This window comes from Ranitomeya variabilis, chromosome 1, assembly GCF_051348905.1.
Source record: "Ranitomeya variabilis isolate aRanVar5 chromosome 1, aRanVar5.hap1, whole genome shotgun sequence".
In the NCBI taxonomy this organism is placed as follows: Eukaryota; Metazoa; Chordata; class Amphibia; order Anura; family Dendrobatidae; genus Ranitomeya; species Ranitomeya variabilis.
In genome coordinates this window covers 313,747,296-313,772,208 of record NC_135232.1, presented here as the reverse complement: position 1 = coordinate 313,772,208, position 24,913 = coordinate 313,747,296, and the positions used below count along the sequence as shown (strand labels likewise).

At 45.3% G+C, this 24,913-nt stretch overlaps 1 protein-coding gene across 1 annotated transcript in view; it reads left to right on the top strand.

Moving 5' to 3' along the window:
- The window catches only part of TBC1D10A (TBC1 domain family member 10A), a 91,027-nt gene that overhangs the window by 49,895 nt on the left and 16,219 nt on the right, over window positions 1-24,913 (top strand). Inside the window, exons 5-7 of the mRNA XM_077297141.1 lie at window positions 122-236; window positions 318-383; window positions 14,699-14,888. Of these exons, the coding sequence (XP_077153256.1) occupies window positions 122-236; window positions 318-383; window positions 14,699-14,888 (371 nt within the window). The remainder of the gene's footprint in view (window positions 1-121; window positions 237-317; window positions 384-14,698; window positions 14,889-24,913) is intronic.

Below are 24,913 nucleotides of genomic sequence, written 5' to 3'. Positions count from 1 at the left end.
AGACTTCTCAGATAAACATAATTTGTAAATGCCTTCCTATGACTTTTTTTATTTTGTTATATTGGCTTATTTTAGCTTGTATTGTAAAATTAAGTAATTCGATGTAACTTTGTCTTCATAGTCAACAAGATCTTTTTAGGGTACTGAAAGCATATACTCTGTACCGGCCAGATGAAGGCTACTGTCAAGCCCAGGCCCCTATTGCAGCTGTCCTGCTTATGCACATGCCAGCAGAGGCGAGTAGAGTAACATGGCCTGCAGCAATACTATTCATTACATTGGAATCCACAGTCTTACAGATTTCCTTTCCTCCACAGCAAGCATTCTGGTGTTTGGTGCAAATCTGCGAGAAGTACCTGCCGGGTTATTACAGTGAGAAGCTGGTAAGAACAGAAGGAACTTTTGAGGTGGTTTCTTTCACACTCCTTTTACAGATATATTTTTTTTTTTACTTGAGTACCGTAAATAAAGTTCAGAGATCACAAGTTTGATGCAGCCTTCCATACATTATTCTTCTCGGTGTAGCCCTTCATGCAGGTTGAGCTATTTATCAGTGTGTCGGATATATCGACGATGTCTAGAAGAAGGTTAAAAGCCATTCCACTTTCCCCTTTCTATCTAAATGGACTTTATGAAGGCTAATGTAGGACTGTGCTGGCCAGCCTGCACATATATCCACCCTTGGGTCTTTTCTCCACTTATAAAATGACGACAAGTTTTTGGAAGCTGCAGTAATCATTCTTCAGACACAGAACTATGAATGGGCCCATGGTAGATCAGGAGAAAGGGAAGTAGTATAGAAAAGCGCTGTAGCTGGCACAAAGACCCCAGCTTCTTCTGTAGGTGAAAGGAGCCTGCAGCTATCTTTTTTTCCTTCTCTTTATATATGCACTTTATATCTTGTCCTGCATGAAGCCTACACATGTAAATGGTCACCAGTATATCGTTCACTTTAGTCTACTATGCTGCAATCTGTAGGCTAGGAGGGATGCTGTCATACTTTATTCCAGGTACAAAACCAGGGAGAAGCTGCAGGGTTCAGATGCCGTGTAAAGTTCTGCAGTTAAATCATCACTTCTTCTTGCTTTCCTGCCTGCGCACAGCGTAACTTCTATTCCAGGGCAGGTCTGGAAGCTGAGAGAGCAGCGCAGTCATAACTCATTGGTGTTCATGGGGGCTCGCTCCCTGATCAGTCCCTGCTGAGGGATCGGAATGGGGAACAGCAGAGACTTTCATATTGGTGGAGAAAAAAACGAAACTTGGGTAGTTTGTGGCTCGTTGTCAGCAAATATGTAAGGTTCTTTCCTTTTTATTTGCGTTGATAAATGTTTTATGAAGGGAGACCAGTGATCCAGAGATCATGCTCACTTTCTGCAGTTTCTTACGTCACTTTTATAAGTCCTGTAATGTACTGGTCCTATGGTAGAACAATTGTACTTGTTAAATGCTAGTTTAGATGGTATAGAGACCAATAAGAATCCTCTGTAAGTACTCACGATCTCCCAACAATTCTATAGCCCAGATGGCGTTAGTATTGAAGAATGATTAATGTGTTAAAGGGCTATTCGCATCATCCTAAAAACAATCAACTTTAGGATTTACTTGTTACTAAAAATGTTGTCAAGAACAGATGAATTTTGAATTGTTTATTGCCTATGTTAACTGGACAGTACTGCTAGATGGCAGCGGTGGCCGGTAACCACGGGTAACAACGAGTAAACAAAGGGCTTCCAAGCTCTCTTTAATATCGCATGAAAGTGCCACTCTGAAGCTGGCCGGAATGGTTAGTGTACAGTTTGGGCCAGCGCCACAACTATGCCACTAGTCCAAGTGGTCTATGAAGTGGCAAGCCAGATGGCAGGGGAGCGCTCCTGAACAGCGAAGGTCAGAAGATCCCATTAACAAATCTGATTGTAATACATTAGTTTTGACACACAATCCCAGTTTTAATTTATTAAAACATTTGTCTAATCATACAGCTAAGCCTCAAGTGTCTTAAATGAAATTTTTATATTTTTTTGGCAGAGATGGAAATATTTTGAGGTTAATCGTTTACTATTGGAATGAATATTTAATATACTTTCATTTATTAGTGAAGTGCTTTAGCATTTATTAACTTGTGCAATGATTCTAGAAGACTCTGTTGTCCATTAACTAGGCCCAACTGATAGGCTGAATACAGGCTGCCAAGAACTTCTTGCCCATTTATTAAATGGCTCCTGAATCTTTTAATAAGCATTTACTAGGAATCTATTGGTAATGTAGCGGTTTTACTTTACCCAGCCGACATTTTTCCACGTCTCAATTGCCTGAACACAAAAATTTGCTATTGATCATACGGCATCTAGAGTCTCATAGAAATACAATTCCTAAATGACGTAACCAAGACTCCATTCTTAAAGGAAAAGTAATTTTTTTTTTTTTTTTCTTAAATGTTTTTATTTTTCACTTTTCAATTTTCCATCTCTATGTTTAAAAAAAAAAAAAAAAAAAAAAAAAAAATTGGAATTTTCAATGACTTAGTCTTAAATTGGGCTCTAACACTTCATGTTCAGTGCAGAAGACTGCAATGTAACAGGCAACACAAGATCTTCCATTCCCAATATGTGATGTTGCCTCTCACCTACTCCCTTTTCCTTCCCAATGACCTTTACCTGTATCTGAGCATGACAAGAAAGTAATTTACAATATAATAGGAACTGATCTAGTCTATTGCTGCTTATGTCCATGCGACTGCTGAAAAGAACTTCAATTATGAGACTAATATTGAGCTTAGTAACCCGTATATTTTTTTGATATAGATATTGTAGCAAAGCCAGCTAGACTAGGGTTAATTCCTAGCAGTGCAAGTCTTGATTAGGTGCACCTGACTTTCTTTAAGTACGAACCAGGGGTGTACACTAAAGGGGTGTCAGTCTGCTGGATGGAGCAGAGTCGGTTGTGCTGCTGGTGAGTGACCAGCCAAAATATGAGCTGTAGCTGAGAGTGAGAAACATTCTGGGGTGTCTCTCTGAATAGAGACTGCATGGGTCAGCAGGAAGCTGCAGTCTGTTCAGTATGAACTGTGCCAGGAGTCGAATGCTTCTGTTTGTCACTGGAGACTGTTGGAGGGCAAGCTGAAGGGTATACCGAGACTGGTGGGATCGAGCCTCTAGCGACTGGAGACTGCTGGAGGGCAGGCTGAAGGGTATACCGAGACTGGTGGGATCGAGCCTCTAGGGACTGGAGACTGCTGGAGGGCAGGCTGAAGGGTATACCGGGACTGGTGGGATCGAGCCTCTAGTCACTAGAGGCTCGATCCCACCAGTCTCGGTATACCCTTCAGCCTGCCCTCCAACAGTCTCCAGTGCCAAACAGAAGCGTTCAACTTCTGGCACAGTTTATACTGGATAGACTGCACACAATACAGTCTAGTAAGTTGCTCTGAGAGAAAGGAGTGTTATTAGTGCTGAACGAACGTGCTCTGATAACGTCTTATCCGAGCATCTGGGCATGCTCCTATATTAGGTTGGAGTCCCTGCATTTGCATGATTTACGGCTGTTAGATAACATTAACACATGTGGGGATTCCCCCTAACAAACAGGTGAAATGTGCTGAGGCTAACAGCCGCAAATCATGCAGCCGCAGGGACTCGAACATACTCGGAAAATACGTTACCAAAGCACGTACACTCATCACAAACTGTAATCTGTTCAGGTGAGCCTATACTGACATACCGTATGTGCCTGCTTCATGAATGGTTAGACTTTTGTGCCCAGAAGATGATGTTTTTTTGGTTTTGAATTCCTTGGAATTTTATGAAAGCAGTAAAACTGCACCTACAATGGGGAAAGTAAGTATGTGATACACTGTCGATTTTGCAAGTTTCCCACCTACAAAGAATGGAGAGGTCTGTAATTTTTATCGTACGTATGCTTCAACTGTTAGAGACAGAATCTAAAAATAAAAAAAAAATCACATTGTATGATTATTAAATAATTAAATTTCATTTTATTGCATGAAATAAGTATTTGATCACCTACCAACCAGCAAGAATTCTGCCTCTCACAGACCTGTTAGTTTTTCTTTAACCCCTTAACGACCGCCGATACGCCTTTTAACGGCGGCCGCTAAGGGTACTTAAACCACAGCGCCGTTAATTAACGGCGCTGTGGAAAAAGTGAATAGCGCCCCCCAGAGTCGGATTTTCTCTGGGGTCTCGGTTACCGGGGGTAGCCGAGACCCCAGAGAACATGATTCGGGGTTTTTTTACCGACCCCCGAGTTGCGATCGCCGGTAATTAACCGTTTACCGGCGGTCGCAAGAAAAAAAACAAACCGCGATTTCCCATTTAATTTCTCTGTGCTCCGATGTGATCGCACATCAGAGGACAGAGAAATGGGGTCCCCGATCGCCCCCGATACTCACCTGTCTCCCCCGGTGCGCCTCGTGGCTCCCGATGGGCGCCGCCATCTTCTTCCGGCAAAAAAAATGGCGGGCGCCCGCCGGCCGGCACCCGGGAGATCTTCGGGGTCTCGGCTGCTGGGGGTAGCCGAGACCCCAAAGAACATGATCGGGGTCGGTTTTTACCGACCCCTGTTTTGCGATCGCCGGTAATTAACTGTTTACCGGAGACCGCAAAAAAAAAAAGCGATGTGTAATTCTCTGTCCTCTGATGTGATCGCACATCAGAGGACAGAGAAATAGGGGGATTTGGGGACCCTATCATACTTACTGGTGTCCCTGGGTCCTCCTGCGTCCTCTCCTGCCGGCCGGCTTCTTCCAATGGAAAGAAAATGGCGGGCGCATGCGCAGTGCGCCCGCTCTCTGCTGCCATCTGCCGGCCGGCAGGAGAGAGGAGTTGGGGCTAAAATTAGGGTTAGGGTTAGGGTTGGGGCTAAATTTAGGGTTAGGGCTGGGGCTAAATTTAGGGTTGGGGCTAAAGTTAGGACTAGGGTTGCGGCTAAAGTTAGGCTTAGAGTTGGGATTAGGGTTTGGATTAGGGTTGGCATTAGGGTTACGTTTGGGATTAGGGTTAAGGTTCGGGTTGGGATTAGGGATATATTGGGATTAGGGTTAGGTTTGAGGTTAGGGTTGAGATTAGGATTAGGGTTGTGTTGGATTTAGGGTTCTGATTAGGGTTATGGTTGTTTTGGGGTTAGGGTTGCGATTATCCTTAGGGTTGTGATTAGGATTATGGATCGGGTTGGCATTAGGGTTAGGCCTCTTTCACACTTCAGTCTTTTGGCGTCAGTCTGAAACCGCCATTTTCGTCAAATAGCAGATCCGCCATTTTTTTTGGCGGAACCGCTATTTTCCCATAGACATGCATTAGCGACGGATTGTGGCGGATGGTCGTCCGTTCCATCCGCCATGCGACGGATCCGTCGAGATTTGGTGGACGTCATCTAGACATTGACGGCCATTGTAACGTTTTTTGTCTGCGCCAAAATGGCGGTTCGCGACGGATTCGTCTCGTTCGTCATTCCATAGAATGGCCGCCTATGTGCGACAGATCCGTCGTTACCGTCATTTCGGCAGATCCGTCGCCCCAATCCGCTTTTTCAATTGCGCGTGCTCCAAAAAGTAGATACTTTTCCCAGACAACCCCCAAGTAACAGATCCATCAAAAAACCGAATCCGTTAGAACCGTTTTTTCAACAATTGTGACTGATCCGTCGATCCGTCACTATGTCGGAGCTGACTGACGCCAAACAGCTGAAGTGTGAAAGAAGCCTTAGGGGTGTGTTGGGGTTAGGGTTGGAGTTAGATTTGGGGGGTTTCCACTGTTTAGGTACATCAGGGGGGTCTCTAAACGCCACAGCCAATTTTGCGCTCAAAAAGTCAAATGGTGCTCCCTCCCTTCCGAGCTCTGCCGTGCACCCAAACAGTGGTTTACCCCCACATATGGGGCATCAGCGTACTCGGGATAAATTGGACAACTTTTGGGGTCCAATTTCTCCTGTTACCCTTGTGAAAATAAAAACTTGGGGGCTAAAAAATCTTTTTTGTGGAAAAAAAAATATTTATTTTCACGACTCTGCATTATAAACGTCTGTGAAGCACTTGGGCATTCAAAGTTCTCACCACACATCTAGATAAGTTCCTTGGGGGCCTCTAGTTTCCAAAATGGGGTCACTTGTGGGGGGGGTTTCTACTGTTTAGGTACATCAGGGTCTCTGCAAACGCAACACAATGCCCGCAGACCATTCTATCAAAGTCTGCATTCCAAAACGGCGCTCCTTCCCTTCCGAGCTCTGCCATGCGCCCAAACAGTGGTTTACCCCAACATATGGGGTATCAGCCTACTCAGCATAAATTGCACAATAAATTTTGGGGTCCAATTTCTCCTGTTACCCTTGAGAAAATAAAAAATTGCAGGCTAAAAAAATCATTTTTGAGGAAAAAAAAAGATTTTTTATTTTCACGGCTCTACTTTAGAAATTTCTGTGAAGCACTTGGGGGATTAAAGTGCTCACTACACATCTAGATAAGTTCCTTAAGTGGTCTAGTTTCAAAAATGGGGTCACTTGTGGGGGGTTTCTACTGCACATCAGGGGCTCTCCAAACGCGACATGGTGTCCGTTCTCAATTCCAGCCAATTCTACATTGAAAAAGTAAAACGGCACTCCTTCTCTTCCAAGCTCTGCGGTGCGCCCAAACAGTGGTTTACCCCCACATATGGGGTATCGGCGTATTCAGGAGAAATTGCACAACAACATTTATGGTTAAATTTCTGTTTTTACATTTGTGAAAATAAAAAAAATGGTTCTGAAGTAAAATGTTTGCAAAAAAGTTAAATGTTCATTTTTGCCTTCCACATTGTTTCAGTTCCTGTGAAGCACGTAAAGGGTTAATAAACTTCTTGAATGTGGTTTTGAGCACCTTGAGGGGTGCAGTTTTTAGAATGGTGTCACACTTGGTTATTTTCTATCATATAGACCCCTCAAAATGACTTCAAATGTGATGTGGTCCCTAAAAAAAAAATGGTGTTGTAAAAATGAGAAATTGCTGGTCAACTTTTAATCCTTATAACTCCCTAACAAAAAAAAAATTTGTTTCCAAAATTGTGCTGATGTAAAGTAGACATGTGGGAAATGTTATTTATTAACTATTTTTTGTGACATATCTCTCTGATTTAAGGGCATAAAAATACAAAGTTTGAAAATTGCAACATTTTAAAATTTTTTGCCATATTTCCATTTTTTTTCATAAATAATCGCAAGTAATATCGAAGAAATGTTACCACTACCATGAAGTACAATATGTCACGAAAAAACATTCTCAGAATCAGCAGGATCTGTTAAAGCATTCCAGATTTATAACCTCATAAAGTGACAGTGGTCAGAATTGTAAAAATTGGCCTGGTCATTAAGTACCAAATTGGCTCTGTCACTAAGGGGTTAAGCCCTCCTACTCTGCACTCATTACATGGATTAGTTGCACCTGTTTGAACTCATTACCTGTATAAGTGTATGTGTCCACGTTCAGGTTTGCTTCAGGCTTTGGTCAGGATTTTATGCAGGTAAAATCCTGACCAAAAATGCACCTGAGGTCACTGGCAGGTCACCTGCGGTGTTCCTGCGTGTTTTGCTCATTGTAGCAACATGCTGCGTTCTGAAAAAACGCAATGCATGTGCGTTTTCTCTGTCCCCCATGACGGCACCACGGAGAGAGGGGATCCGCCCACCAAGGACAGGAAACCTACAGATAAAAAGGCGGTACCTCTCTCCCGCATCAGTTTGGTTTCCTGTCCTTGACGGGACCTGCAGCAGATCTTACCTCAGATCGTCGTTGGATTCCGGGGCCAGTCAGACCGGTTCAGGCAGCGGGGGTTCCCTGCCTCGGCTAGGCTGGGCCACCCGATGCGCCACCGCTGGGATCAGTAGGTCTCTAGGGTGAGCAGGGGACTGCAGCAGCAGCGCTGCGGCTCCTAGAGGAATCCTCACTGCGTGGGGGTTCCACATGGCACACACCCGCGAAAACCACGGTGAGGGGTCCCTCCATAAGGTGGTGCACGGCGCGATAATGCGCGCGTGAACAGCGCTCCAGGAAGCATCAAGCGGCATGGTGCCGCACTTCCGGGTTGGTAACGCGCATGCGCGGGTGCCGCAATGCCTGCTGGTCGAAGCAGGGCATTCTGGGCGGCGCAAAGCTTGCTGGGACGGCGCGGTGCATGCTGGGATTCGCGCATGCGCAAATCTAGCGTCGGAGAGCGCGCGGGAACCGGCGCGCTGACTATTTAAATGAGTCCTGTCTCCCTGGCTAGTTGCTCTATTGGAGTACAGCCAGCGTTCCTCAGCAGCCATGAGTGACCCCGAATTGCAGGGCTCACCAGCGCAGCAAACGCAGGCACCGCAGCAGCAGCAGCAAAAACGCCGGCAGCAGGGGCAAGCTACCTCTCATGTCCAGCGGCGTGCAACTGGAGCACGGTCTGGATCTCAGCACAGCAAAAATTCTAGTGCTACATCCGGATCGAAGGAGCACCATACTGTCGATACGGACCATCCACAGCCGGTACTGAGGGTTCTCAGGTGGTGAGTGATCTCCGTGAATGCTCCGGCTAATAGAGCCTACCTTTCTTTTGTTGTTTTAGGGAAGGAAGAGCGCAGGGAAGTCCAAACATAGGATCTGCGCCCTTTGTAAAGAAGATTTACCTGCCTCCTGGGAAAAAAGATTATGTAAATCCTGTATGGAAGAGACTCTATGTGAAGGCCTTCCAGGGTTCGCCACCGAACTCAAAACATTAATTAAAACTCAGGTGGAAGATACCTTTAAGTCTCTCCAGGAGGGTAAAAAACGTAAAAAGATTAAACAAAATATCCCTATATCTGACTCTAGTCCCTCAGACAGTGGGGAGATTAGTTCAAATTCCTCCGATTCTCCTTCATCATCCTCTTCATCATCCTCTTCTCAGAGAGGTCGTAGTTGTTTCCCATTAGAAGAAACAGACTCCCTAATTAAAGCAGTCAGAAGTACCATGGGCCTCGCTGATTCCCACACTAAAAAATCAGTCCAAGACATCATGTTCGGTGGACTGGAGCAGAAAAAAAGGAGGGTGTTTCCCCTTAATGACAAAATACAAGCCTTAATAAATAAAGAATGGAAAAAACCTTTAAGAAAGGCCCTGCTTACACCCAAAAGGAAATACCCTTTTGAAGACCCTGCATGCTCCTTTTGGGAAAAAGCACCTAAATTAGACGTGGCAATCGCTAAAGCGTCAAAAAAGTTTGCCCTACCTTTTGAAGACATGGGGGTCTTAAAGGATCCCATGGATAAAAAAGCGGATGCTTTCCTAAAAAGTTCCTGGGAAGCAGCAGGAGGGGGCCTAAAACCAGCGGTGGCCGCAGCTTGCACGTCTCGCTCCCTTATGGTGTGGCTTGACCAGCTGGAATCCCAGCTCAAAGATAAAGCATCCAGAGACAGTATACTGAATACCCTACCAGTAATGAAAGGGGCAGCCGCTTTTCTGGCCGATGCGTCGGCAGACTCAATCAGGCTTTCGGCCAGGTCAGCGGTGTTCTCCAATGCAGCCAGAAGAGCCCTCTGGCTCAAATGTTGGCCCGGAGACCTCCAAACAAAGGCTAAACTTTGTAATATTCCTTGTGAGGGAGAATTTCTTTTCGGCTCTACTCTGGATGATATTTTGGAAAAGGCAGGGGACAAAAAGAAGTCCTTTCCCGTCCTGCAATACCCATCTTATAAACGTCCTTTTCAGAGTAAAAAATTCTTCCGTAGGAAGCCACCTAGACCGCAGGACAGATGGGAAGACAAAAAGAATAAGAGCAAAGGGTTTATCTTCAACAAAAGCCCCACCGATCCCAAAAAACCATCACAATGAACTTTTGCCCCAGGTGGGAGGAAGATTGTCCCTCTTCCTCTCAGCCTGGGAAAAGATAACCAGCAGTGCCTGGATTCTGGATTTGGTACAGTCGGGACTAAAATTCAAATTTCTTACGTTCCCTCAGCCATCCTTCCTGGTGACATCCCAGAGAGCTTCTCCACAGGAGCGGATAGCTCTGGAACAGGAACTCACAACATTACTAGACAAAGGGGTTCTTCTGGAGGTCCCCCCCCCCGAGAAACAGGGAGAGGGTTCTACTCTCCGATTTTTCTCAGGAAAAAGCCAGACGGATCTTTCAGGACGATTATCAATTTAAAAAATTTAAACAAACACCTGATTGTGGAACCTTTCAAAATGGAGACAATAAAGACAGCAGTCAAAATGTTGTTTCCGCATTGTTTCATGGTAGTGCTCGACTTAAAGGACGCATACTACCACGTCCCCATTCACAAAGACTTCCAAAAATTCCTCAGGGTGGCAATCAAAATAGGAGGGATGGTAAAGCATTACCAGTTTACAGCCCTACCATTTGGTCTCGCAATAGCCCCAAGGGTATTTACCAAATTGATAGCGGAAGTCATGGCAGACCTGAGGAAACAAAACACCCTAATCGTCCCATACCTGGACGATTTCCTGATAATGGGCAACTCTCCCCAACATTGCAAAAACCAGCTACAGTTAGTTATGGACTCTTTGGAAAGCTTGGGGTGGCTCCTGAATCTGAAGAAGTCCAAACTAATACCGAGTCAGATTCAGGAGTACCTGGGGATCACGTTGGATTCCATCTCCCAGGAATGTCGCCTACCCCAAGAAAAGATCCAAAAGGTGGTGGGGTTAGTGTCCAGGGCAAGAGATCTTCCCTCTATATCACTTCGAGAGGCAATGTCTCTCCTCGGGTCCATGACAGCCTGCATTTCTGCCGTCCAATGGGCCCAGGCACATACAAGGGAGCTGCAATGGCAGACATTAGCGGAAGAAATTTTCCTGAAGGGAAATTTAGAAGGTCGGTTCACCTTCTCATTAAACACAATTCTCTCGCTAGATTGGTGGACAAAAGACAGCAACTTGGGCCGCGGTCTACCATGGGTGATTCCAGTGTCAAAAGTGGTAACCACAGACGCAAGTCCCTTCGGGTGGGGGGCTCACCTACACGATCTAGTAGTTCAGGGGACATGGTCAGACGACGTAAAAGAAGCATCCTCCAACATGAGGGAGTTACTGGCAGTAAAATTCGCTCTTACAGAATTCCAAAAACCCCTTCACTCACATCATGTAAGACTGTTTTCAGACAACAGAGTGGTAGTGGCCTACATAAACCATCAGGGGGGAACACACTCTCAACCACTGATGAAAGTCACACATTCAATCTTGCAGATGGCCGAGGAAAATTTAGCATCTTTGACGGCACTTCACATAAAAGGGGTGGACAATGTCAAGGCAGACTACCTAAGTCGGGTCTGCCTAAAACAGGGGGAATGGGAACTGAACCAGTCCATATTCAATCGGATAACGGAGATGTGGGGGGTTCCGACAATAGATCTCTTCGCGAACAATCTAAATCGGAAGGTGACCCCCTTTTGTTCCATAAACCCAGCAGGGAACCCGGTGGCGCTGGATGCTTTCATGATTCCTTGGAAGCACAAACTAGCATATGCGTTTCCCCCTATCACACTGATACCAGCGGTTCTGAGGAAAATAAGGGAGGACAGCGCCCGGGTGATATTGATTGCCCCTTACTGGCCGAAGAGAACTTGGTTTTCCTGGGCCAGAAGGATGTCCATAACAGACCCTTGGATACTCCCAGACCTGCCCAATCTCCTATTCCAGGGACCAGTAACACACCCGCAGGTAGCGAGGTTACACATGACAGCCTGGAATTTGAGAGGGGGCTACTGATAGAGAAAGGTTTTTCTCAAGGTCTAGTGTCAACCCTCTTAAAAAGTAGGAAATTAACAACTACTAGACAGTATGGTAAAATCTGGAAGAAATTCCTCTCTTCCTCAGGGGCAAAAATCTCCGAAGGAATCCCTCTCAAATTAGTGTTAGAATTTCTGCAAAATGGGCTGGAAAAAGGCCTAGCTACTAACACACTGAAGGTTCATATTGCCGCACTGGGGGCACTATTTAATTACAATCTAGCAAAGAATCGTTGGGTGTCCAGATTCATTAAGGCGGCAGAAAGATCTAGGCCTCTACCCTCACGTAGAGCCCCACAGTGGGACTTAAATCTAGTTCTTACGGCCCTCACCAAAGCACCCTTTGAGCCCTTAAAAGAACTTCCCTTAAAGATTCTATCCTTTAAGACCTCCCTTTTGGTAGCCCTCACTTCAGCCCGAAGAATTAGCGACATACAAGCCTTGTCAGCCGGGCCACCCTTCACGCTAATATTGGAGGACAGGGTGGTGTTAAAAACTGATCCAGCATACTTACCAAAAGTGGCCTCCCGGTTCCATAGGTCCCAAGAGATCTCTCTTCCCTCCTTTTGTCCTAACCCTAAAAACGAGGGGGAAAAATCACTACACACATTGGATGTTAGAAGGTGTCTCATCCATTACCTGGAGGCTACTAGGGAGTGTAGAGAGGAAGGTTCTCTCTTTGTGTGTTTTCAGGGCCCTCGGAAAGGCAAGAAGGCCTCCAAGGGTACGTTGGCAAGGTGGATCAGAGATGCCATCATCCTTGCATATACTTCAAGTGGGATGCCAGCTCCAGGGGAAGTTAAAGCTCATTCAACTAGGGCGATGGCGGCTTCCTGGGCAGAGAGAGCCGGAGCGACAATAGACCAGATATGTAGAGCTGCTACTTGGTCTTCACCCTCAACTTTCTTTAGGCACTATCGGTTGGACTTAAATTCTTCTTCAGACCTTACCTTTGGTAGAAGGGTTCTGGAAGCGGTAGTCCCTCCCTAATGTAGACAGTCTCTGCAATTCTCTCCGTGGTGCCGTCATGGGGGACAGAGAAAATAGTAGTTACTCACCGATAACGGTGTTTCTCTGAGCCCATGACGGCACCCGTACATTCCCTCCCTCATGCGTGGGTGTGCACACATTTATAATGTTTAGTTATGTATATAATCTATAAGCACGCGGTATCTTTATTAAAGGTTTAGTAATGTAGTAACATTTGTGATCATTAACCTGATGTTCCCTTTATGCTCTGTAAACAAACTGATGCGGGAGAGAGGTACCGCCTTTTTATCTGTAGGTTTCCTGTCCTTGGTGGGCGGATCCCCTCTCTCCGTGGTGCCGTCATGGGCTCAGAGAAACACCGTTATCGGTGAGTAACTACTATTTTTGCGGGAATTCCGCATGCGTTTTTTAATGCACAGTGGAGACGGGATTTCATTAAATCCCCTCCACTATGCTGTAATATCTGGACGCTGCGTTTTTGATGCTGCGGCTCAACACTGCGTCAAAAACGCAGCGTTTCCTGAACGTGGACACATACCCTAAGACACCTGTCCACACACAATCCCACTCCAAGGAGTTGGTGTACCTATGATAAAAATTACAGCCCTCCATTCTTTGTAAGTGTGAAAACTTGCAAAATCGGCAGTGTATCAAATAGTGATATGGGAAATTGGAAAACATCAACATTAAGAAAAAAAAAATGCACAACATAGAAAAACATGATTTTAAACAAATAGGTCATTTTCTGGGAACCTGTCACCCCCAAAATCGAAGATGAGCTAAGCCCACCAGCATCAGGGGCTTATCTACAGCATTCTGGAATGCTGTCGATAAGCCCCTGATATATCTATCCTGAAAGATGGAAAAAAGAGGTTAGATTATACTCACCCAGGGGCGGTCCCGGTAAGATGGGCGTCGTGGTCCGGTCCGGGGCCTCCCATCTTCTTACGATGACGTCCTCTTCTTGTCTTCATGCTGCGGCTCCGGCATACTTTGTCTGCCCTGTTGAGGGCAGAGCAAAGTACTGCAGTGCGCAGGCGCTGGGAAAGGTCAGAGAGGCTCAGCGCACTGCAGTACTTTGCTCTGCTCTCAACAGGGCAGACAAAGTACGCCGGAGCCGCAGCATGAAGACAAGAAGATGGGAGGCCCCGGACCGGACCACGACGCCCATCTTACCGGGACCGCCCCTGGGTGAGTATAATCTAACCTCTTTTTCTCATCTTTCAGGATGCATCTGGGGCTTATCTACATCATTACATGATGCTATAGATAAGCCCCTGATGCCGGTGGGCTTAGCTCATCTTCGATTTTGGGGGTGACAGGTTCCCTTTAAAGTCCGTATATACATTACAGTAAAATTGACTGGACTTCAGTCATCTTATGTGTCGGAGAGCTGCATACTGCCATCTCCCTATGGAAAACGTGAACATTTGGCTTCTTGCTTGAGTGCATGGGCATCTTTTGAGAGAAGAGATAATCTGATAGAAGTGCCAATCTAAAGTTGAGTGCAGAGTTCACCCAGAAGAATGATGGTTAGCAAAAAAGATTTTCTGATGTACTTTTAAAATCTACAAGCCATAGGTGTTTGTTTAGGCTGAGTTCTCTATAGGAAAATATGAAGAAAGGACCTACTAATCATAAGAGGCACAATATGTTGGGACAGGCTTACAATCTGCAGGGGGTGGGAAGGAGACAGTACAGTACATGAGAGTAAAAACTGCAGATACGGCAGTATGGTGGTAGCAGGGTTATTGCAATTATAGGTTTTCCAAAAGAGGTGGGTTTATATCTGGCATTTACAACTCTCTGCCCTGGCCCCTAACCCATCAGACTTTACTCCACCTTTTGAAACCATCAGAGTATGAAAGTTAGCCCTTAACCTAACAATACTGTAATCTACGAATCTGATGTCTGTGTTCGCCTGAAAATATGGTTTCTTGTATAGCCTCTTCGATTTAATATTTGCAGGAAGCGATCCAGTTAGATGGACGGATCCTGTTCTCACTGCTCCGGAAGGTGTCTCCTGTGGCCTACAAGCATCTGAGTAAGCAGAAGATTGACCCGATCTTATACATGACTGAATGGTTCATGTGTGCGTTTTCACGGACGCTTCCCTGGAGCTCGGTTCTGCGTGTGTGGGACATGTTCTTTTGTGAAGGTAAATAGGTTTTATTACCCAAGAATTTTGTCAGTTCTTCCACGGGTTGACCAGTCCATAACAGATGTGATGATGATGATGATGATGATGATTTCTATAGCACCAATGTATTCCGCAGCACTTTACATTTAAGTAGGAACATATACATACATTAAAGACATAACAGATTAACACAGTAACTTGCAAAAGTAGCCCCCCACCTCCCCCTTGCCATTCTTCGTGTTTGTCTACCTCACAACCTGGAATTTCACTTTTTTTTTGGGGGGGGGGGTTGCATCAGCTCATGTGAACAGGCACACAACTGTGAACATTTTTGTTTTCTTTTTATTGTGAGGCTAACTACAAATAGGACAAAATAACTGAACTTCAGTGTGCATAACTTTTCACCTTCCTAAAGTCAGTACTTTGTAGAGCCTCATTTTGTGGCAATTACAACTGCAAGTCACTTTTGATAAGTGTCTATGAGGTTTCCACATCTTGCCACTGGGATTTTTGCCCATTCCTCAAGGAATGGCTTAGATGGCTTCCTCTGGTAAACGGCAATCTTCAAGTTTGACCACAGATTCTCAATTGGATTATGGTCTGGGCTTTGACTAGGCCACTCCAAAAGATTGTACACATTTCCCCTTAAAGTACTCGAGTGTTGCTTTAGCAGTATGCTTTGGGTCGACAGACTGAAACAGGTTTTGCTTAAGAATATCCCAGTATTTTGCACCATCCATCTTCCCCTCAACTAGGACCATTTTCCCTGTCCTTGGTGCCAAAAAACATCCCCACATCATGATGTTGCCACCACAATGTTTAGCTGTGGAGATGGTGTTCTGGGGGTGATGAGCTGTGTTGGTTTGGCGCCAGACATAGCGTTTTACTTGAGTGACCTCAAAGTTCAATTTTGGTCTCCTTTGACCACAGCACCTTCCTCCATACATTTGTGGAGTCTCCCACATGACTCTTGGCAAACTCAAAATGAGTATTACAATTTTTGTAAGTAAAGGCGCTTTTTTTTTTTTTTGCCCACTTTTCCATAAAGAACACCTCTATGGAGTGTATGGCTTATTGCATTTGTATGGACAGCTACTCCAGTCTTTTCTTGGGAACCCTGCAGCTCCCTCATAGTTGTCTCTGTGCTGAATCTGAATAATGCCCTCCTTGCAGGGGCTGAGTGTTGGTGGGCGGCCCTCTCTTGGCAGGTTTGTTGCAGTACCATGTTCTTTCCATTTGATAATTGATTTGATGGTGCTCTGGGAGATCATCAGATTGGGATTTTTTTTTTTTTTTTTTTTTTATAACCCAACCCTGACTTGTACTTCTCAACAACTTTTAATAATGTTGCAGCCCCTGTGGCCTTTCAGAAGAGGTGTGTGTATATACTGAAAGACCATGTGACACTTAGATTGCACACAGGTGGACTTCCTCTCACTAAGCATGTGACTTATGACGGTAATTGCTTGCACCAGAAATATTTTAAGTATTTAAGGGATTCATAGCAAAAGGGTGAATACATATGCACATGACAATTTTTTAGTTATTTGATCCCAGAAATTTAATCTATCAATATATTTTTCTAGCTTCGCTTCTCCAACTTAAAATTTTTAGTGTTGATGTATCACCCACACACACCACACACAACACACACCACACACTACACACACTACACACCACACACACCCCACACACCCCACACACACACACCACACACACACACCACACACACACTCCACACACACACCACACACACACACCACACACTACACACACTACACACCACACACACCCCACACACCACACACACACACCACACACACACACCACACACACACACCACACACGTTACAGGAGGAATGAGGGCCTTGCTTGTAAATTGTAAGGAAATAGAGGGACACACAAGATAAAAAGCACAGGTCATGTATGGTCTAGCCATAGTTATAATAAATAGGGTGTATTCTATAAAGCTGTATGATCTGGTCATCAGCCAGTATCTACGTACAGTTACCATGTGCAATTGGGTGCATGGAGGATGTGGAGTCAGATGAATAGGAGGGACCAATTCTGAGGAAAACTTAGAACGAGGGAACAGGGCAGAGTTAGAATAGTGAAGTGGGGCCATAAGCCTGTCCAAAGAGATGTTTTTAAAGCACGCTTTAAAATGTGGGGGCTAGATATTAAATGGATCTTCTTTAGTAGTGCTTTCCGGTAAACTGGCGAAGCACGAGAGAAGTTTTGAAAAGGAAGTGGAAGGTTTGGATAATGATTATGGAGGATGTTGGTCTTTAACTCAGTTTCAGAAGGGAGGGCATGGGTTGGGTGGTGCAGAACTGTGGAGCGCTTTGTTGGGTGAGATAAATATACATTTTACTCTAGTGGATGGGTAACTAGTGCAATGACTGGCACAAGGTGGAGGAAACAGATGCTCTGACTCCTGTCCTCCATCTAAAAAAATTAAAATGAATGTTTGTATAATATATTTATTATGTATGTATATCTCATGGTAAATTACTTAAGACCTTTTAACCCCTGTCATAGTTGCCTATGTGCATCAGCATGGCAGGGAAGTCCTCTTGTAACACCGTCATGTTCCATCTGTGTGGAGCTAAGGTAATGGTTACAGAGCAGATGTCGTATGATTTTCCTCAGTTGTAATAATCATTCTGCCCTCCAGATTACAGAAAAGAATAAAGGTTTGTGCTAATCTGTGGATTATACTATCTGGAATTGTTGCTGTGTTGTACATGGTGACCTCAATAGGAGTGAGGGGTTGAAGTGCGCTGCGCTGATGGAAAGGGGATGTGATAGAACATTGGCTGTGTGGGAGAAAAATGGTGTGAAAGTTATAGATTATAGCTTCTGTAATAGAGGTACAGTGCGTGTCATTACTCAGAAGTGGGTAGGGGAATGATGCTATACATTTATGAGCGGTCCTAATAGTAGAAGGTGGAGATGATGGCATCAAAGGTAACAGATTAATAAAAGAGAATAATTGAAATTTATGAGCATTGCTGTGATACAGATCATCTCAGAGCACGTATTGTAGCGAGGGCTGCGTTCCTGACTTGTTACCATTTAACGCAAACAAGCCCTGTGTGAGATAATTGTTGTGATAATGGACAATGATGGAAGGCAATTTTCACCCTGATGATGGTCATGTTGTAGCGCTATGGAACACAAGTCTGATATTGGAGACCGGAGTGTTATGTTATGTGAATGGTGGCATCCATATATATATCCATCATGATGAGAAAATCTGCAGTATTGCCTTGGGGGGAGGTAAGCAGACAAAATTCTTAATGACGGGAACAAATTTTTTTTTGTATTAGTGTATCTACTGTTCAAATTGCTGTGCTGATTTATTAGGCGCTGCCTTTATGGCTTATGGTTTTCCATAATGTGTTTGGTTTGTCTGTCTTTTTTTCCATGCTTTTATATATTGAGTGGAGCCATCATATGATTGACTGACTGGTCAAAAGCTGCAGAAACCTGAATGATTTGAACTAAAGCAAGTGTGAGCAGAGCCCTAGGCTTCATACACATGGCCGTGTCATGGATCAGAGTTGTGCAGATCTGTAATACAGCAACTGGATAGTTTGGCAGCACATAATCCAAATGCTGCTCTCTATACCACCATAGTACAGATGGCCTTACCATGTCCCTACTCATCTGGCTTTAGTTGACTGTTGGTCTTAAACAGGTAGTCCACTACTTTTTTTTTTTTTTTTTATTGATGACCTATCCTTAGGAAAGGTCATTAATGTCTGATCGGTCGGGGTCCAACACCCGGCACTTCCACCAATCAACTGTTCTGTGGCGGCTGCCAGCCGTTCGTACTCGCTTGCGGAGCTGGCCATTTTCTGATAGTGGCCGCAGGGTACTACACATCCACCTCCTATTGATTTGAATAGGATACGGATGTGCAGCACCAAGCGTCGACCACTACAAGTAGATGCCCGCTACCGCATCTAGCACTGCCAGCTGCCGTTGACACCGGTACCAGCTGATCAGCGGGGATGCCAGGTTTCAAACCCTGGCCGATCAGGCATTGATTACCTATTCCAAGGACAGTTAATCAATTAGAAAGTAGTGGACATACACCGAAGTTTCAAAGATTACAAACATGGAGGACATAAGACCTTATTGGCAACTCTCTAATACAGTAGGGATCCGACTGTAGTGAAATCCACCAGTTGTTTTAATAAAGTGCTAGAAGCAACAAGAAGACTCCGTGCTACTTTTTGCTTTTCTTTTCCTTTGAGAAGGTATAGTAGGAGACCTTCGAAAGGTGGTGGTGCTACTTTCAAATGATAATCAGCATTACAAGCGATTGTCTGGAAAAGTTGGTCATCTACTCTGGTGAAGAATAATTTGATTAAGCAATATGCAAACCATTTTCCTCTAATGTGTATGACCAGTTTGTGTGTCTATGAGCTATTTGTAAAGCAGTGAGGTCACAATTTTGAGGACTGATATAAATGACTCAATTCCTCCATATCTGTGAGAATTACTGTAAAAAAAATATTGTAATTAAAGAAGATTTCCAGGAAAAAGTTTCTTTAAATTATTTTAGCCTATTGCAGTTAGGCTAAAGAGCTGTCACTCGCCCACCACTTCTCCAAGGACGCCTCTCGGACGCTGCTCTGGTCTTTTACGTGTTGCAGGAGTTCTGAACGGAGTATTGTGCACTTCATTGCTGCAGCCAATCACTGAACTCTGCGGATCATGCTCTCTACATTGGCAGAACTGCTGAGCTCAGTGATTGGCAGCAGCAGTGATGTGCACTGTAGACGAGCAGCCTATGAATGAAGACCAAGGCATTGGCGGAGAGGCGTCACTGGATCAGCAGAGGGCGAATAACAGCTCTTTTTATTATTTTTAACCTATCAGAAGCTGGTAAGCTGAAAAATTTTTATGGAAGAACCCTTTAAATGGCATAATGATTTTGGTTGAAGGTGTACAGTTAGGGTACGTTCACACAGGACTTTTTTGCTGCTTTTTTTAATGCTAATTTAGGTGCGTTTTTTTGGTGCGTTTTTGGGTGCGTTCACACAGGACTTTTTTGCTGCAGATTTTTGCTGCAGATTTTTGCTGCTTTTTTTTATGCCAATTTTCAGCTGCTAGGACACCTCACAATGGCTCTTCACACCTCACAATGGCTCTTCACACCTTACTACCAGGAACTCCCTCACAATAGATCACAATCAAGACACCTCACAATGGCTCTTCACACCTCACAATGGCTCACAATGGCTCTTCACACCTCACTACCAGGAACTCCCTCACAATAGATCACAAACAGGACACCTCACAATGGCTCTTCACACCTCACAATGGCTCTTCACACCTCACTAACCACACCCCTAAGCTCTTGGCTGTGAGATCCCTTCCTGCTGGCCATGATTTTCTGCAGAAAAAACGCAGCAAATAATGCTACATGCGTTTTTTCAGCGTTTATGCAGCGTTTTTTTCATCACCCATTCAAGTCAATGGGTGAAAAAACGCTGCAAAAACGCAGCAAAAACGCTGAAAGAAGTGACATGCCCTATGTCCAAAAAAAGCAGCAAAGCAGAAAAAACTGATCAAACAAAAAACCAACGTGTGTGCATGAGATTTCTGAAATCTCATAGGCTTTACTGGTACTGTAAAAAGCAGCTGAAAATTAGCATAAAAAAAAGTAGCAAAAAAAAGCAGCAAAAAAGTCCTGTGTGAACGTACCCTTAGGGTTACAGTATTACAGGTCTTGGCTGTACTGTGCCCAGTATAATATGGTATTACTTGTAATGACAATGTTGTGTATACAGTGGCATGGAAAGGTTTTGGCACTCCTGGTTGTGAACAGTTAAGCAAGATGCAGATGAAATGATCTCTAAAAGGGTAAAGTTAAAGATGACACATATACTTCGTATTTTAGGCAAAAAATATATACAGTCATTTTTACATTTTAAAAATTACAAAAAGGAAATGAACCGATGTAAAAGTTTGGGCGTCCTTGGAGATTTGTGTGCTCAGATAACTTCGATTAAAACTTCAGACCTTAATTAGTCTGTTACGGTTATGGCTTATTCACTATCATGGTTAGGAAAGGCTAAGTGATGCAAATTTCCCAGCTTTATAAAAAAAAAAACCCCAGCCTCCTCTAACCTTATACCAAAAAAAAACAGCAACCATGGGTTTTTCTAAGCCGCAGCTTAGCACTCTGAAAATTAAAATGTTGGAGGCCCACAAAGCAGGAGAAGGCTATAAGAAGATGGCAAAGCGTTTTCAAGTTGCCCTTTCCTCAGATCGAAATGTAATTAAGAAATGGCAACTAGCAGGAACAGTGGAGGTCAAAATGATGTCTGGAAGACCAAGCAAAATATCAGTGAGAGCTGCTTGTAGGATTGCTAGAGAGGCAAATCTGAACCTCCGCTTGACTGCAAAAGACATTCAGAAAGATTTGGCAGATTCTGGAGTTGTGGTACATTGTTCTATTGCTCAGAGACCCATGCACAAATAATAAAATTCAGCGACAGAAGTATGCAAAAGAACATCTAAACAAGCCCGATGCATTTTGGAAACCATTCCTGCGGACCGATGAGGTTAAAATAGAACCCTTTGGCCACAATGATCAAAGGTATATGTGGAGAAAAAAGGTGCAGAATTTCCCGAAAATAATATTTTGCCAACCATTAACCCCTTTCTGTCATTGGACGTACTATTCCGTCCATGTGGGGTAGGCCCTACTTCCCAAGGACGGAATAGTACGTCCAGCGCGATCAGCCTCGCTCACGGGGGGAGCGCGACCGATCGTGGCCGGGTGTCAGCTGACTATCGCAGCTGACATACGGCACTATGTGCCAGGAGCCGTCACGGACCCCCCCCCCCCCCCCCCTGGCACATTAACCCCCGGCACACTGCGATCAAACATGATTGCAGTGTTCCGGCGATGCAGGGAAGCATCGCGCAGGGAGGGGGCTCCCTGCGTGCTTCCCTGAGACGATCGGTACAAGGCGATGTGCTCACCTTGTACCGAGCGTCTCCTCCCTGCAAGCCCCGGATCCAAAATGGCCACGGGGCTGCATCCGGGTCCTGCAGTGAGGTGGCTTCACTGCGCCTGCTCAGAGTAGGCGCCGGGAAGCCTCCCTACTGTGCACGTCAGATCGCCGATCTGACAGTGCACAGCAAAGTGTCTGATCGGCGATCTGTCACTTTACTGTGATGCCCCCCCCCCCCCGGGGCAAAGTAAAAATGTAAAAAAAAAAAAAATATATATTGTTCTAATAAATACATTCCTTTAGCTAAATAAAAAAAAAAAACAATAATAGTACACATTTAGTATCGCTGCGTCCGTAACGACCCAACCTATAAAACTGTCCCACTAGTTAACCCCTTCAGTAAACACCGTAGGAAAAAAAGAGGCAAAAACAACGCTTTATCATACCGCCGAACAAAAAGTGGAATAACACGCGATCAAAAAGACGGATATAAATTACCATGGTACCGCTGAAAACGTCATCTTGTCCCCCAAAAAACGAGCCGCCATACAGCATCAGCGAAAAAATTAAAAAGTTATAGTCCTCAGAATAAAGCGATGCCAAAATAATTATTTTTATTCAGACTCCCATGACAGCACTATGAGAGAGGGGATCCACCCTTCAGGAACAGGAAACCTACAGATACAAAAGGGCGGCACCTCTCCCTATGCATCAATTTGTTTCCTGTTCCTGGAGGGACAGGATCCTACAGATGAATCCATGGATCCCAGGCCGGCCGGCCGAATCTGGTAGCGAGGGGGTCTCCTACCTCGGCCGGTGCGGATGTCCCTGGAAGACGCCACGGTGGTCCTGGCTGGACTGCACGTCAGTGGCGTGTTGCAGCAGGGAGCGGGGTCCGGAGGATTCCTGATCTCCATTAAGTGCCGGCGTCGGTAAGTATAGCCGCCCCTTCGGTCCATGCGGCGGTGCAGCGGTGTGGTGAGGTGGCGGCGTCAGGAGATGGACGCTGTCCGGAGCGCTGCTGTACGTCTCCGGCGTCCTGCACCGCTCTCAGTAGCGTTTCCGGGCTGCTGTGATGCCGGGGGCGGAGTCAGCGGGCGCTTCCGGGTCACTGGGTGGCTGCGCGTGCGCAGTCTATCCAAGATGGCAGCGCCCGTCTGTCCTGAACGCCGGATTCCTCATTAGCTACCGCTGACCTCCCAGCTGCGGTATGAATAGCCGAAACCAATGGGAATGGCGCCAGGCAGCCTGCTGACCGGAACTCATGGGGATTTAAGCAGGTGTCGGATTTAGAGCCCTGCTTTTGGCCACATCTTCATCATGGAGAGTGATGGTGAGCAGCAGCCTCAGCTGCTGGATGAAGTGCGACAGAAGCCCATGGAGAAGGAGCATGTCAGAAGTGACCAGTCCAGTCGTAAGAGCTCATCCAAGCTGGGATCAAGAGCGTCGACTGGGAAAAAACCCCCTCGTGTTCCGGTACCTCTTTTTTTTGGCGTACGCTGGTAAGTGATCTACGTGAATGTTCACTCAGTGACGCGGGCCCCTTATACTTTGTCATTCTAGGGAAAGAAAAGTACAAAGACGAAACATAAGGAGTGTGCCCTATGTGAAATCCCTTTACCAGATTCTTATTCCAAAAAATTATGCGCCCCCTGTATACAGCAGACAGTGAGGTCTACAGGAGTGGTAGGGGTTGAGTGACATCAGGTTAGATAGAAGGTTATCACCCTTATTGTCCTCCCCTAGGTAGCGGAAGAATCTGCGACTACGGCTAATCTAAAGGAGATGATCCGTATGGAATTAAGGGAATCCCTGCGGTCTCTATCCCAGGCGGGAAGTTCAAAGCATAAAGCGCCCTTGATCTGATTCCTCGGAGGAAGAAAGAGAGGAAGGTTCCTATGGCTCTATTCCCTCTTCCTCTTCATCAGAAGAGGACTCTGGCCGATTTTGTCTACCTCTGGACCGGGTCGACAAATCGGTCAGAGGTACGATGGGCCTAGAAGAGCCTAAGACGCAACTTTCCAAACCAGAAATAATGTTCAGCGGGTTGGATCATGAAAAACGTAGATCCTTTCCGGTGAATGATAAAATTCAGGATTTAATCCTCCGGGAGTGGAAGAAACCAGAAAAGAAAGGTTAGTTGCCACCAGCTTTAAAGCGCAGGTATCCCTTTGAGGATGCGGCTGTTGATACCTGGGACAATGCCCCTAAGTTAGATGCTGCGGTGGCAAAGGCATCAAAGAAAGCCTCATTACCATTTGAGGACATGGGGACCCTAAAAGATCCTCTTGATAGGAAGGCAGACACCTTCCTTAAAGGTACCTGGGAAATGGCGGCCGGATCTTTGAGACCGGCAGTGGCCGCAACATGTACAGCCAGATCTTTAATGGTCTGGCTGGATCAGTTGGAGTCACAACTTAAGGAAGGCGCGTCCAGGAATACAATCCTAAATGCGCTCCCGGTAATTCAAGATGCTGCAGCCTTCCTGTCAGACGCTTCAGTAGATTCAGTCAGAATGGCGGCCAGAGCAGCAGGACTTTCCAACGCGGCTCGTAGAGCCTTATGGTTGAAGTGTTGGTCTGGGGACATTCAATCAAGATCCAAGCTCTGCGCTATTCCATGCAAGGGGGAATATCTCTTTGGGCCAACACTGGATGAGTTGCTTGAGAAAGCAGGGGATGACCAGAAAAAGTTCTCTAATTTGTCATCAACATCTTACCGTCGCCCTTTCAACAGAAGGAGATTTGGTTGCGGAAAAAAACGCATATCCTCACCCTCTAGAGATAATTTTAGATGGGAGGATAGACGCAGGAGAGGTACGGGCTACATGTTTCGCCGTTCCTCAAAAGAACGTAAAAAGCCAGACCAATGACTAGCAATCCCTGTGGGAGGGAGATTGGCAGCCTTCTCTTCCGCATGGTCTGACATCACAAATAGTGAAAAAAGAAAACAGTAGCCAGCTCACCAATAATCACCGCAGGTGCACGGAACTTCGTTGCAGGGAGATGAGTAGATCATCAGGAAGAAAAAAAGTTTAAGTTCCAGCTCCTTTAAAAATTCATA